At 33.3% G+C, this 15,289-nt stretch overlaps 1 protein-coding gene across 3 annotated transcripts; it reads left to right on the top strand.

Annotated features, from left to right (window-relative positions):
* The first annotated feature begins 5,937 nt into the window (after positions 1 to 5,937).
* LOC110109611 (cardiolipin synthase (CMP-forming), mitochondrial-like) lies at positions 5,938 to 14,893 on the top strand. Of its 3 annotated transcripts, none has more exons than XM_020840770.2 (7): positions 5,938 to 6,395; positions 13,160 to 13,257; positions 13,346 to 13,396; positions 13,490 to 13,603; positions 13,692 to 13,748; positions 14,229 to 14,310; positions 14,413 to 14,553. In XM_020840770.2, exons 1-6 carry the CDS (start codon positions 6,068 to 6,070, stop codon positions 14,271 to 14,273), a joined length of 693 nt encoding a protein of 230 aa, XP_020696429.1. In that variant the 5' UTR covers positions 5,938 to 6,067; the 3' UTR covers positions 14,274 to 14,310; positions 14,413 to 14,553. The 3 variants fall into 3 exon arrangements, with proteins under 3 accessions (XP_020696429.1, XP_020696428.1, XP_020696427.1); XM_020840769.2 differs by having other exon boundaries at positions 5,941 to 6,395; positions 13,229 to 13,257; positions 14,225 to 14,310; positions 14,413 to 14,893; XM_020840768.2 differs by having other exon boundaries at positions 5,954 to 6,395; positions 14,225 to 14,310; positions 14,413 to 14,893.
* The last annotated feature ends 396 nt before the right edge of the window (positions 14,894 to 15,289 follow it).

Below are 15,289 nucleotides of genomic sequence, written 5' to 3'. Positions count from 1 at the left end.
CCAGGCACAGGTGAATAATCACGCGCCTCCACTGGTCGGCCGTATTCTCCCCATATGGTGTTCAAATCTTCCTCCGGTACTTCCCTTGCCGATTCCTGCGGGACCACGTGCCGAACTCTCACGTGAGTTCCACGTGACTTGTCCATCGAGGAGAAAGATCGCACTGGCGCGTATGATTTTGGAAGTGGAAGTGCGAGAACATCAAATTCAGCACATGGGATTGTGCTATTTGCCAACACGCTGGTGAGGCTGATATGAATTGCAGCAGTCCTTTTCTTTATATTAAATTTTATTAAAATAATTATTAAATGTGATACCACAAAAATAAAATAATGTTAACCGTAATTCTCCTAATTTTATTTGTATAGTTATATACTTATATATTTATATGCAGCCGCATGGAAACTCCTCAAGCTTAATGTGAATTTTGTAGCAATAAATTACTTATTGATTTATTAAAACATTTAGTTGGGCTCCCGCATTGCTAAAATAACCACTCCCATGCATAACTTCTAAGTGATGGATGATAAATTTTTATATGACATGCTCTTCTATGATGAAATATTTTTGAGAGAAAAAAAATCCGGCAAACTACAGTTGGTTTGATTGAATTGACTATATTTATTTCGTCACTTGGGGTTGCGAGGAGGAGAAGAGGTTCTGCACCTTAAATTACAAGAGGGGGGAGAAAAGAGGGACATTGAGATCGGAAGCGAGAGATAAGAGAGATATTCCGACAAGCAATTGAGTGGGATTTTTTATCATCTTCGACAAGAGGTGAAGTCATGCGTGAGATTGAATGGTTGAGCTTTCACGATCTAACCCAACACCACCCCTATATCCTGAGGGGTCATATTAGGTCAAATGTCTTACAAATCAATTAATTAAAATTTTTTACTGCAAAGAATTTATTTTTCATCATTAAATTTATAATATAGCATTTAAAAATCATCAATATATAGAAAGAAAACATCATCCAATATGTATGCGTATCTCATATCTATTCATATCAAATTGTATTTTGTACAACTATCTATCATCTTAAACAAAATATATTCAATCGATGATTACAAAATAATTCATTTATATCATTAAAAAAAAACGCCTACCTACAACTCTTTGGATCTACACTGCAAGTATTTTACCCTTTCCTAAAACATGTAAACAAATAGAGTTAATGGACAACTCTGTAGGCTACATGAAAACGACAATTGTATTTATTATTTAATTCAATAAAATCATAACACTATACATGTTATTATCAGTTGAATTAGAAAAAAAAAACTAATCATATATTGAACTAATATATTTCTATGCTTACTCTTATACATGTATCACATTATAGAAAAATGGCTGATTTATGGCAGCATTTTTCATCTTGGAAATCATCAAATTTTTGTCGGAATGAAAAATTTCCAACGAAAAATTTTTCGCCGGTAAAATATATATTGTAAAACAAACACTGATGAAAAATTTTACTCAAATTTTTCCCAAGTGAGCCTACCTAACTGCACACCTGTCAGGGGCCAACCAACAGGGCCGCCTACCTGGGCCAACCCGTAGGCTCGTGCCTATAGCGAAGTTCGAACCCAGTTTGCTTGTGTCGCACCTACCCACGTCAACGCTTGACTGCTACCTGCGTGAGGTTCGAACGCTGCTTCTCCGAAGAATTTCTAATGCCTATCCACTCGGTCGAAAAGAAAAATCTAATGGAGTTCTTATATCATGATATTTATATTTAAATTAGCTAGTTTAAATTAACAATAATTATTAAAACTATTTTATTTATTTTAATAATATTTAATTTAGTTAATTTAATTTGATAATAAATTATCAAATTAGTTAATTTAATTTACCAATAATTATTAAAAAGGTTAAAATTATAAATGTATTATTATTTTCTAGGAAGTTTTAAATTTCGTTAGAAATCCAATGGAAATTCCGCATGTAATTTGCATTTTCCCCTCCTTATAAGGCAAAATGCCATCATGATCAAGATCGTCACGTTGAAGTTATATGATTATGTGTTATTTCATATCATCATGCATATTAATGTATCATCACATGTATTGTATATGTATAGATATTACACATTATAAGTGAGATGTTCTAAAGCATCATGTTTATATACATCAATACTATGCATCATATCATGTTAAGGAGTGTTATCATATATGCTTGCATTATGTATCATATGAAGTTATCATGCATATAATGATAATATGTATGAAAAAACTATTAAAATGATAATGTATTCTTATACATTATCATTTAATATCACATCGTATCATTTGAAGCATCATATCTAAGCATCATAACATTATACACATATATATCCTAAGGTGTAATTTATTACTAATCATGTCATGTCGTTGCACTTGTACAGCATCACATACCAGATATTATAATGTCATATTGATATAACAGTAACAAGGGTCGTCACTTAAATCATAATCATATAATGTCTTCTTAAAATTTTCATCTTCATGTATCGGGTTCATTTAAAGAGAAGTTTTTTAGCCCACCATCTTGCACAGAGTATTATATTATATCATCCATCAACTTGAATTATATAATAGCCAATCTTTTTCTCATATAGACGATTCACATAATATTATCAAAGTACATGAATATACAAGCAGCTAAACCGTTCGACCAACAACCAAATAAAAAAAAATTCATTGCTAAGTATTCAATGTGAAAATAATCGTAACATGTATAAAGTTTGGGATTTTCCACCAGCTAATTTTAAGTCTTTTTTAATGTTTATAAAGTGAAGGAGTTCGATAACATTAAAGGAACATCTTTAATGCAAGCAATTATTCAATTGAATTGGCTTATTAGCTTATGAGATGGATTGCTAAAAAATAAATGTTAACATATAATACATTAAAAATATAAAACAATTATAATATTAGAAAGTAAAGTTGTTACAAATATTTAAAATTTATACATTTCTTCCTTGCATCTTAAAATAGTTTTTATCATTGATGTTTTAATTTCTCGTTCTTTTTATCATTTTATTGTAAGTGCTATTGGAATTGAAATCATTTTTACTCTTTTATAATAAATGATTTGCAAGAGCTCAAACTTTAATTCGATGAATTAGTCAAATTCAAGGTCAAATAAGTCTTGCTAGAGCTTTGACTCATTTAGCTTACTACCTCATACTCAAAATTCTCCCAACTTGGCACGAAGTGGACAAGTTTAGTGTCATATATAGGGGTGCCCATTTGAGTTCTTAGGTTGACTTTTGGTCAATGCTAAATTTGACAGGACCCAACCTACTTGACATGAACATGACTCGAATAATAAACTAGTTACTTGAATCCTACTCAGTAAGAATTTGAATAACATGTAACCGACCTGATTATACCTGCATACATATTAAACTACGGTGTTTCTCGCTGCTTGTAAAGCGGAGAAGAGGTAAACGACAAAAATCCGAAGACGAGATATGAAACCTAAAATCTTTGTAGTTGTGAAAGGCTTGCGGCATGTGAAGAGAAGAAAATGCGAATGATAAAAGATTGAAAAGGAGAACCATAAGTTAGGAACTCGAAATTCTTGCGGCTTGCGATTGTTGGAATGAGGGTTTTCGACCGTATCAATTAGAAGGTAGGTTAAAAAGAAAGTAAGAGAATAGACCATTTGTAACATTGGGGCTTCACGTCCAACTCATTTCCGGGTTAATTTCAGATCAAATTTAGGTCAAAAAACTAATCATGTTAATATTTAAGGTTACAATTAATTTGGATCATCCTTAAGTGAAAAAATTTTAATTGAATTTTGTTGAATTGGGCCACCCGTCACTCAATATCCTAAACTTGGGAAATTATTTTGTATGAAAATACGTTATATCACTCGATAGATAGTAGTATCAAGCTTTGATATTAAATAAAAAGTAACATGACTCATTTTAATTGGTCTAGAGATCCTACACCCCAAAGAATAATTTTTCCCTCAACGCGGGATCGTCGTACACTTAGCGCGCGCTCATACCAAGGCCATTGCTTCCGATCTGACCCGAAAACCTAGGTCGGTCATCGTGGCGTCGTGCGAGCCATGTTGCTCCACTGCTTTCATCGTCACCTCTTTCGATAGATATATATATCACGAAGAACCGATCGCTGTTTTTTATTTCTCCGCGATTCTTTTTCAGTCTGCGCCGCCGAGACTGGTGTCAGTCTCCGTGCTAATACGAAATCTACAACCATGGACTTTAGCATAAGCGGTCGGCGGACTGGAAAAAGCGGCGTCGCCTGTACAGCATCACATACCAGATATCATAATGTCATATTAATATAACAGTAACAAGAGTCGTCACTTAAATCATAATCATATAATGTCTTCTCAAATTTCTCATCATATCTTGTACCGGGTTCATTTAAAGAGAAGTTTTTTAGCCCACCATCTTGCATAGAGTATTATATCATATCATCCATCAACTTGAATTATATAATAGGTATTCTTTTTTGCATATAGATTCACATAATATTATCAAAGTACATGAATATACAAGCAACTAAACGATTCGACCAACAACCGAATAAAAAAAAAAATCTTTTTCACTGCTAAGTATTCAATGTGAAAGCAATCGTAACATGTATAAAGTTTGGGATTTTCCACCTTCTAATTTTAAGTATTTTTTAATGTTTATAAAGCGAAGGAGTTCGATAACATTAAAGGAAAATCTTTAATGAAAGCAATTGTTCAATTGAATTGGCTTATTAGCTTATGAGATCGCTTGCTAAAAAATAAATGTTAATATACAATACATTAAAAATATAAAACAATTTTAATATTAGAAGAGTAAAGTTGTTACAAATTTTTAAAATTTATATATTTCTTTCTTACATCTTAAAACAGCTTTTATCATTGATGTTTTCATTTCTCGTTCTTTTTATCATTTTATTGTTAGTGCTATTGGAATTGAAATCATTGTCTCTTTTATAATAAATGATTTGCAAGAACTGAAACTTTAATTCGATGAATTACTCAAATTCAAGGTCAAATAAGTCTTGCTAGAGCTTTGACTCATTTAGCTTACTACCTCATAGGCACTAAATGGACAAGTTTAGTGTCATATATAGGGGTGCCCATTTGAGTTCTTATGTTGACTTTGGGTTAGTGCCGAATTTGATATGACCCAACTTACTTGACACGAACATGACTCAAATAATAACCTAGTCACTTAAATCCTACTTAGCAAGAATTTGAATAACATGTACCCAATCTGATTATACATGCATACATATTATAAGCTAGGGTGTTTGCGGCTTGTAAAGGGGATAAGAGGCAAATGGCAAAAATCCGAAGACGATATATGAAACCTAAAATCTTTGTAGTTACGAATGGCTTGAGGCATGTGAAGAGAAGAAAATGCGAATGATAAAAGATTGAAAAGGAGAACCATAAGTTAGGAACTCGGAATCCTTACGGCTTGCGATTGTCGAAATGAGAGTTTTTGACCATATCAATTAGAAGCTAGGTTAAAAAGAAAGTAAGAAAATAGGCCCTTTGTAATATTAGGGCTTCACATCCAACTCATTTCCAGGTCAATATTTCATATCAAATTCAGGTCAAAAATTTAATCATGTTTATATTTAATATTAATATTTACTCGGATCATCCCTAAGTGTAAAAATTTTAATCAAATTTTGTTGAATCGGGCAACCCGTTACTCAAAGTCGAGAAATTATTCTGTGTGAAAACTCATCAAGTCATTCGATGCATAACGATTCCGAACATCAATATTGAGTAAAAAGTAATGTAGCACATTTTAATTAATCTCCCGCATAGGATATTTTTTCCCTCAACGCTGGATCGTCGCACACTTAGCGCGCGCTCATACCAAGGCCATTGCCCCAGATTTGACCCGAAAACCTAGGTCGGTCATCGTGGCGTCGTGCGAGCCATGTTGCTCCACTGCTTTCATCGTCACCTCTTTCGATAGATATATATATCACGAAGAACCGATCGCTGTTTTTTATTTCTCCGCGATTCTTTTTCAGTCTGCGCCGCCGACACTGGTGTCAGTCTCCGTGCTAATACGAAATCTACAACCATGGACTTTAGCATAAGCGGTCGGCGGACTGGAAAAAGCGGCGTCGCGCAATTGGGTGTCAAGAGCCGCGTGCCGGGTTTTCTCTCGGATCGGGGCAGTTTTGAGGGGGACGCGAGAAGATGGGCCGAGGGCGGAGGGAGGGAGGGGAGAAGGGGGCAAGATATGGATTCTCTTTATCATCCGTATATAGGCGAGAAAGAAGAGACAGAGATGGACGGAGGGAACTTGCATCCATTGCAGCAGGAACAAGGGGGTTCGGCCGGATTTTTGACGCTGCCGACGGTGCTCACGCTTGGTAGAGTCGCCGCCGTCCCGCTTCTCGTAAGCAGTAGGTTTTGATCCTCCTGTCTTTTCCCCCTCATGGTTTAGTTTCTTAACGTTTGTGAGTTCGCTGTACAACATGGTTTTGACACGATTTTCATTTTGGTTTTATTTATTTCTGATATTAATATTCAAAATGCTATGATCAATGTTGTTTAAAGTTTATGAATTTGAATTAAGCTAACCGCTTTCTGATTTCAGGGTGCACCAGGAATCTTTGATCTTGTTGAAGAGGTCGGAGATCCTCTTTCCCTCTTTTTGGATTCTCTGAATGAGGATAAAACTCCTTTTGTTTAGCTATTCTTTAGGTTTATAAATTTTATTATCTTTTTTTGAGGACCATCTGATTTAGTTTATCGGACATGGCATCGATCTTCTACTGATTGTGACATTTTTGTACCATATGATGGAGTTTCATTAGCCCTCTATGCTTGTTATCTTTCTTGAATGTAACATTGACTCCTTCCAAATTTTCTAACTTTTTTTTTTTACTTTTGTCTAGGGCTACTCTCTGCTTTAAGGCAAATTATTGCGTCAGGTGACCGAACTCTGCCTTCGGTCTCTCTGTCTACGGTAACCTGCGCTTTACTACAGTAAAGCGCAGGTTACCGTAGAACAGAGAGAGACCGAACGCATCTAATAATTTGCCCTGCTTTAAATATATAACATAGAAATAAAAAATTCCATAATCTGTTTTGTTCTTCTTATATGGCTTTTTATGCTATATTTGTGATCCCATCTTTGGTTTAATACATATATACTATTGCCAATCGGAAATGCCGATCTGTAGTTTGTTTTCCATTGATACCGTGTCATTTGAATAAGTCTCATTAAACATTCCCTGGTTTTAGAGACCCTTCGTAGCAAGATCCTCGGTTGTATTGTCTAATCACTGCATCGTTCTTCTATCTTCATACATACAACTACATTAATAACTGTAAATATTATGATATGCATGCCTCAATTTTATTTGGTATATCTGCTTCCTTGGTTGCAAAGCTTGTACTTCCAGTTCAGTATGCTTGCTAACTAACTTGTCTTCCTTGCCTGAGATACATTGCTGTGGGTTTGTTTAATCTCATCTCTTTTACATCATTTTCTTTGGCACCTTGTAATTTTAATTACCTTTTTGAACAAGCCCATACACTATTTCCCAACTTCAGGTGCACTTAATAACAAATCCCCAGTTGTCTAATCTGATCACTATGTTGTTTCTCTCTCACTTACTATTATAATAATGCTTTTGAAGACTTGTGATATGTATTCTTCAATTTTACAAGGCAGATTCTTTTACGTTTCATAATATTTTTGGAGAGAGCATAGTATTGTGGGTGTTATTTGCTCTAGATATTGTGGTAATATGATTGAATAAGTCAAAAGCAATGGCTAAAGAGCTTACCTATATATAGAGCTCTTGTTAATGTGGAGTTTAGGAAGGGGCTGATATTCACTGCTTTACCTCTGCCTTCACGGAGATGAGATACGTCTGCCTAAGCATGGAGATGATAAATTTTATAACGACATTCACAAGACATAATCAATAGTCAATAGCTGAGCCACTTGTTGTAATCAATCTCACAAAATTGTATTTCATAGTATGCTGTTTTTTTTTCTAGAACAGACATTTCCAAGCTTTATTATGAATTCCTTAAAGTTAATGGAGTGAAAAAAAAAAGCTCAATTAAAGTTTCATGTAATTTTTCATTGTGTTCTGTTTCCCTCTCATTTCAATTGAAGTGTGACTATCAGGCTTGATCTTTTTGACTATCCTTAACCTTATTATTTATTAAGAATTTTTTTCTTATTTTTTTCTAAGTCGACTTTCCCTTAACATGAGATGGTTGGAGAATTAGAAGAAGTCAGAAGTCATTATCATGGATTGGAAACTTCATCTATCTTGTAAAGTTAACCTCAATTTGAAGGGGTTTTCTTACTATTTTGTGCATCCGATTTTTGGAGAAGTGATGTACTTTCTCAAACTAAAATACATTGATCAATTCATGTACTTGCTCAATTATGTTTTTCTTGGTGGTTCGGATGAAACTGGTTGGTGAATATAAGTGGAATAGTAGCACATAACTTGAAAGGAATGATTTTATACCTTGTCCATTGATCCTGAGTCGTGGGACCATATAACTCTTTTGTTTTAGGGAAAATCTTGATAAGTTTTGAACATCCAAAACATAATAAATTGTGAAAGTTCAAGTTTTTATTCCTTGCAGTGAAGAAAAACATAGACATAGAATGACACAATACGACCTTGATATAAGGTATGACATTTTAAAGCTTTTGAGCATAATCTCCCGATCACATGCGGATTTTGTTTCAAAACACATGATAACTAAACATAGCAGTTTTTTTTTTTTAATTTCAAACACTTAATAACTAAAAAAAACATGTTTGTTTTTGTAGGCATTGATTATTTCTTTGTGTGCTTTCAATTATTTATAGTCACAAGGATATTAAGTGCATTCTCCTCGTTTTAAGAACAAATTCCAAATTTTAAGTCCTTTCGAATAAATCTAAAATTATTGCAATGCATTTATTTTTTAAGACTTATTTGTGGTGGAGCTCTAAAATTGCATCAAATATTTTAATTTTTATATGGTTGGAAGTTGAGCTTTGGCAAGTACCACTGGATACAACTCAAATGTGTGATTTATAATGTTGAACATGAAAACATTGGATTGAGGAAAAGAGGGTCTTGAAAAAGAGGAGAATAATATGCAATAGTTCTATTAGTTCTGAAATGTTTATTTGAAAAATCCACTACTAAAATAGATAGGCAAAAGTAATGTTGATGGATGAGAAAAGAAGAGGGTTAGTGAAGCAAATCTCCTTCCTATTGCGAACTTGTAGGTATTCAGCAATAGTCCGTCGGTCTTGTGCTCCTTGCCTGATCCTGTTCATGTTGCTCCCGTGCCATATCCCTATCACTACCTTTGTTTCATGTTGTAGTTGTTATGTTCTCATGCTTATGCCTTCTTAGTCTATGTTTACTCTCCGCTGCTATTCCTGCTATTATTCACCCGTGCTTTTGATTATAATATGTTGTTGCTCCTTCACATGATTTTAATGCTTGGATGCATTAATTCATTTGTTAGATCATGCATGTTTTTGTGGGGTGGGTTGCAGCTTTTTAATGTCAATTTGTGTTCGAAAAAATTCAAGGATTATTAACTTTATTTTTTTAATGGTTATAAATATTACATTTTGTGGCATGTAGAGGATAGTTTTTGCTTTATAAAAATTTCAATTTTCTCTTAGACTTGTGTGCTTGTTTGATGCTAATTTCTTCAAGTGTGGTATGCAATTATATATTTCTTGGGTTGTCTTCTTTTTGTACTGATACGAGGCTTCAATTTCCTTATTCAATGATGCTTTACCTTGTTATCTTTCACCCAAATGATTTGATATTGGTTTCACCAGTTGCTTGATTTGAGTCAAAATAGCCATAATTGGATTTCTTATAGCGGAGTGAATCCTAATTGAATTGTGATTTTTTTTGTTTCATGATTTCATTGAATTTCTATGTTAATCATTAGATTTTTATTTGGGGTATATTTTATGTAGTTCTTGCTTGCATCAAAAGAGAGCAAGTAATTTTTTAATTGATAATCTTTGCAACATAATTTTAAATATTAATTGCTTTGGATTCATTCATTGCCTTGTTTAATTTCATTAGGAACCATAGATCCTGAGATATCCTACATTGAATAGGAATTAAAGCAAAAATTTTTCACCATCTTATCAATTAGAAGCAAGAAATAATAGTTGGCTCAATCAATCAAACAATAACTAATACAATTTAAACAAATTGGGCAAGTTATGGTTCTAGACACCTACAACACATTTATCTTTAGGCTTAAAATTATATTTATGCATTTGATAAGAGATATAATCTTAGTACGTTTGATTCCTAAAAAGTTGAATGTGGTAAGGGGCTATTTAGTTGGATGTATTTTGGGCCTAAAGTAAATCAAATACAGGGGTTTTAAGTTTTAAGTGTTTGGTTTGATATAGGCCCAAAATCTCAACACTCGACATACTTTACAAAGGCTATGACATCACTATTGGCATTCAAAAGATATATTCTTCATTATTTATTCTCCATATATATATTATTATCAAGCACCTAAACTCTCATGACGGAAACAACTGGAATTATAAAATAATAATCAAACCGATGACATTGCTAAGGAATGAAACCCGCTAAAAAGTGCTAAAGTTACAAAATACCAAATTCTTCAATTCTAATGTAAATAAATCATTTGTTTAACTCCTTTCGTATATACCCACTCTTTGACTCTACTAGTTTTGATAAGAAGAAATGAATCATTGTTGTGTTCTTGGATAAGTTATCATATATGGCATCCATCTTTTTCTCAAAAAATCCTGGAATGCTAGATAATTTTGTCATGAGCTCAATAAACATTTTTCTTTTTTCAGAAGCTCTTGTTGTTGTTTGAATTGCATTTGCAATTTAAGCTACACTATCAACCATCTTGATAATATAGTCACGGAGACTATGATCATCAATACGCCTCTTATTATTTTTCCTATAGATGGGACCCTTAGAAGATGATGTGATGGGGACATCAGTTCATCATGGAAAGTTTACCAGCGATGTGGCCGCCAATCTACGACCATGATCGATTCGTTATATTTTTGAGTCGATGTATTTTATTTTCATGCATTTTATTATTTGCTTATGTGTGTTTATTTATTTTCCCTTTGTACCCTTTTGTATGGGAGTGGTCATGTGTAAGCCTAAGGGCATTTGTGTCATTTTTTATTTGGAGTCTTTTGTATGAGGCTATTTAAAGCCCCTTTGTATTATTATAGTAGTCTCTATAAAGTCAAATATCTTAATCTATTGAATATCAAATGGAGTTTGGCAATTTCCTGACCTAGCTTAATCTTCCGTTCTTGCCCTTCCCCATAAACTTTCTCATAATTCTATATAATTTGAGACACGAATATTCAAATAGATTGCATCTTTGAGAAAAGCCTATAATTATCCATAATAGAAAGCATTAGCATTAGGTCTTGTTATATTTGTAAAAAAAGTAATCTAAATTTGAAATTTTAATTGAATGAAAGATAGAAACACATTTTGATCCATCTGACTATCATCCTCAATTACTCCAAACTTATTTTTCAACTCTTGGATGTAATTTCATATAGTTCTTTGATTTAAAATTTAATTGTTATATTGATTTGTTATAACGTTAATCCCAAATTTATCTTTTAACTTTTGAGCAGCATTTTGATAGACAACATCTTTGAAGCCTTGAGCATTCCTCATATTTGCATAACATACTCACACATTATTTGTATTAACTCAGCTACCCATTCAAATTTTAGGCTCTATAATTTTTTTTGGGGTCTTTTTGGATTTAGCACTGAGTGCACTAGATGGTTGTTGTGATTCCATTAATCATGTAAATAATAATAATAATTAGTATGCAAATAAAAGTATAAATTTGAACTCCACAAAAAAATAAATTGATTCATACAAAACTATTTAGAAGTCATGTGCATTTCTATCTAAACCATCATTCTCTTCATTAGAGGCGCCTTGATTTTAAATCGAAAATTATTATAATTTTTAGACGATGAAGTTTGGGTGATGGTTTTTGACGATGGTAGTCAAACAATGATGAATGGATTATAATGCTAAGAGATGGTAGTTAGACGATGATGGTGGTTAGATAAGTGGTTCCTTGCTGTGATCATCAAAGTCAAGTGGTATATAAAGCTCTAGAATTATTAAGGTATCAGCTACCCATTCAAATTTTAGGCTCGATAAATTTTTTTTTGTCTTCTTGGATTTAGCACTGAGCGCACTAGACGGTTGTTGTGATTCCATCAATCATGTAAATAATAATTAGTATGCAAATAAAAGTATAAATTTGAACTCTACAAAAAAATAAATTGATTCATACGAAACTATTTAGAAGTTATGTGCATTTCTATCTAAGTCCTCATTCTCTACATTAGAGGCGCCTTGATTTCAAATAAAAAATTATTACAATTTTTAGACGATGAAGTTAGGATGATGGTGTTTGACGATGGTAATCAAACAATGATGAATGGATTCTAATGCTAAGCGATGGTAGCCAGACGATGATGGTGGCTAGACAATAGTAGTTCCTTGCTGTGATCATCAAAGTCAAATGATAAATAAAGCTCTAGAATTATTCATGTCTCCAAGTTCTTTCCAGAATAAGTCAATGCCCCTCTAATTTATTTTGCTCTGTATACACCTAACCAAATAGCCTCTAAGTATTAAAAATGTATTGATTTTATTTTACTCTACTTATACCCAATTAAAAAAAAAAACCCTGCATTCACTTTACTGACAACTGACAGCCAAATAATACCAAAGTATTTACTCTGCGAATCTCTTTAAAACAACTGAAATGTCCATGGTTTGCTTTGCTGCCATCCCTTACAAGTTTATGATGCAAGTTAGATTTGTCGTGATATTATAGATGATGAAACGATCTTTAACGTTATAAAACATATGATTATTGAAGTTTAAAAAATATTGTGAAGCTTGGGGATTTTGAAAGTGGTTTTGTCTCATGCCTTTTCTTTTGTGATATTGACTGGTATGGGAGTATTTTCCCTAAGTACTTAAAGTTTGCTAAAACCGTTCGTAATTATTTCTAAATAGCAAATTGATGGTTCATCTATCTGCATTTTTAATATTTTACCTTTTTATTTGCTTCCAAAAGAGGTTAACATGTTTTATTTTGTATATAGCCTATCACATGAATGGTTCATGGGCTTCAACTTTAACTAGCAGCATCTTTCTTGTCGCGGCACTTACAGACTGGCTGGATGGTTATCTGGCTCGTAAGGTGTGTAAAAATCAGTTAGGTCTTCGCATTCGTCGCTGCGGTTTGATTTTCTTGTTGCGTCTTTGATGACCGTTTTCCTGTATAACAGATGCGGCTAGGAACTAGGTTTGGTGCATTTTTGGATCCTGTAGCCGATAAGGTTTATATTCTTCTTCAGTTTGTAACATCTATATTTTGGATGTCAAGTGACATAATAAACCCAGTTTCTTTTCTGCATGATGACTAAACACAGCTTATGGTTGCTGCCACTTTGGTATTACTGTGTACGAGACCTTTAGAGGTGGCCATCTTTGGAGAAGTTCCATGGCTTTTGACAGTCCCTGCAATTGCTATTACTAGTAGAGAGGTCTGTATGAACAAAAAACTGGTTCTAATTTCCTTAAATCTAACCAATCTACTGTCATGAACTACATATAATTTCCTTACCATTTCAGATAACAATGTCTGCTGTCAGGGAATGGGCTGCCTCACAGAGTAGCAAGCTTCTTGAGGTTAGAAAGAGGGATTTACATACATACCCCAAATTTCTATGTATTTATTTATCTAATTTCTAAATCTTTATGTTTACTTATATAACTCTCAAATCTTCAAATCACATAAAAAATATCACTAAAATCAATTTATTTAAGGTAAAACATAACTTTTTCATCCGCTATGTAAATATAAAAATTTAGTTGCTAGATATGTAAATATATAATAATTTTATAGAGTATATATATATATATATATATATGCTAAGTTCCCCTAATTTTTTTCATTACGCTTCATTTTTCATGCTTTTCCTCAAAAATTGGAGATCTTATTTCTACAGCATCTGATTCTGGAAAATTATTGCGAGCGGTATCCGGATTTGTTCAGAGGCCTACTGCATCCGGGTGACATGGCAAGTCCGGATTCGCCTCCGGACGGTTCGGATGCCACAGGCAATAATCTCTCCTGATTTTGACTAACTGCAATGTTTTGTCAGGCAGTTGCGGTCAATAATCTTGGAAAATGGAAGACAGCAACTCAAATGACAGCGCTAACAATACTCCTCATTATCAGAGATCCCAGGTTTGGTGATTCTCCCATCCATGTTTCCAACTTTTTAATGATATTAACAAAGAAATAAATTGATTATCTTGTTTTGTATGGCTTATCTGGTGCTTTGAACAGCCTCACAGGGCCAGGCTTTCTAGTGTCTACAGGTGTGTTTCTCCTGTATGTTTCTGCTGGTCTTGCTTTATGGTCATTAGCAGTGTACGTGGGGAATGTATGGAGCTTCTTGATTAAGTAATCGCGTTCGACGATCAAATCAAGAAAACATAGGAAATGGATAATCCTTTTTAGCTAACTTGTTCGGAAAGATGGAAATTAGCCTGTTACCTATTTAACTGTAGGCAGGAAGATAATAGTGGATATTATGGTGAAGAAACAACATACTAAATTTAGGAGTTGTGCTCAACATTGAAGAAGTTTTATTATCCAAAATTTTTATGATTGTAGCCTTTCTATCTTCTTTAAATAGGAGATTTTAGGTCTCAATACGTAGAAGAGTAGTTATTTGGGGTTTATATGAATTGTTATAAAGGTGGCTGATATTGTGTCTTAATTTCATTGTTGACTTTAGAATGGTACTTCTTTTATACTTTATTCATACTTGAATGCTGATTGCAATTTACATAAATCTTTGAATCTTTTCTCAGTATTAAGTTTACAAATATATATATTTCAAACGCCATCAACATTAATCTCAACTGGCAATCAAGCTTTCTCTATGATGGAAATTTCTTGGCCTTCTATTCCTCTTCAAGAGGTGTGCTAAGGTATAATAATAATGATAATAATAATTATAATGATATGTGCAGCCACAGCCAATCTCATCATTTGATTACCGGAAGGAGAATTTTAGATGACATATGCAAATAGCCCCTAGCATAAATATCTAAATACAGAAAACATTCATGTAATTATAGATGAATAGATACATATTTTATGCATATGACCAACTCAAAATATTCATTTATAAATCATTTTAGACCTTAATAACGTG

This window comes from Dendrobium catenatum, unplaced genomic scaffold (genome assembly GCF_001605985.2).
Source record: "Dendrobium catenatum unplaced genomic scaffold, ASM160598v2 fragScaff_scaffold_716, whole genome shotgun sequence".
In the NCBI taxonomy this organism is placed as follows: domain Eukaryota; kingdom Viridiplantae; phylum Streptophyta; class Magnoliopsida; order Asparagales; family Orchidaceae; genus Dendrobium; species Dendrobium catenatum.
Note: the sequence above shows the minus strand (reverse complement) of the source record. Positions and strands in the feature narration are given on the sequence as shown.

Bases quoted from the DNA above. Each gene is read 5' to 3' on its own strand.
- LOC110109611 (XM_020840768.2), top strand. From the start codon at position 6,068: ATGGACTTTAGCATAAGCGGTCGGCGGACTGGAAAAAGCGGCGTCGCG. The intron at 6,396-13,159 runs GTAGGTTTTGAT...TTTTGTATATAG, and splicing joins CGTCCCGCTTCTCGTAAGCA to CCTATCACATGAATGGTTCA. The intron at 14,311-14,412 runs GTTTGGTGATTC...TGCTTTGAACAG, and splicing joins CTCATTATCAGAGATCCCAG to CCTCACAGGGCCAGGCTTTC.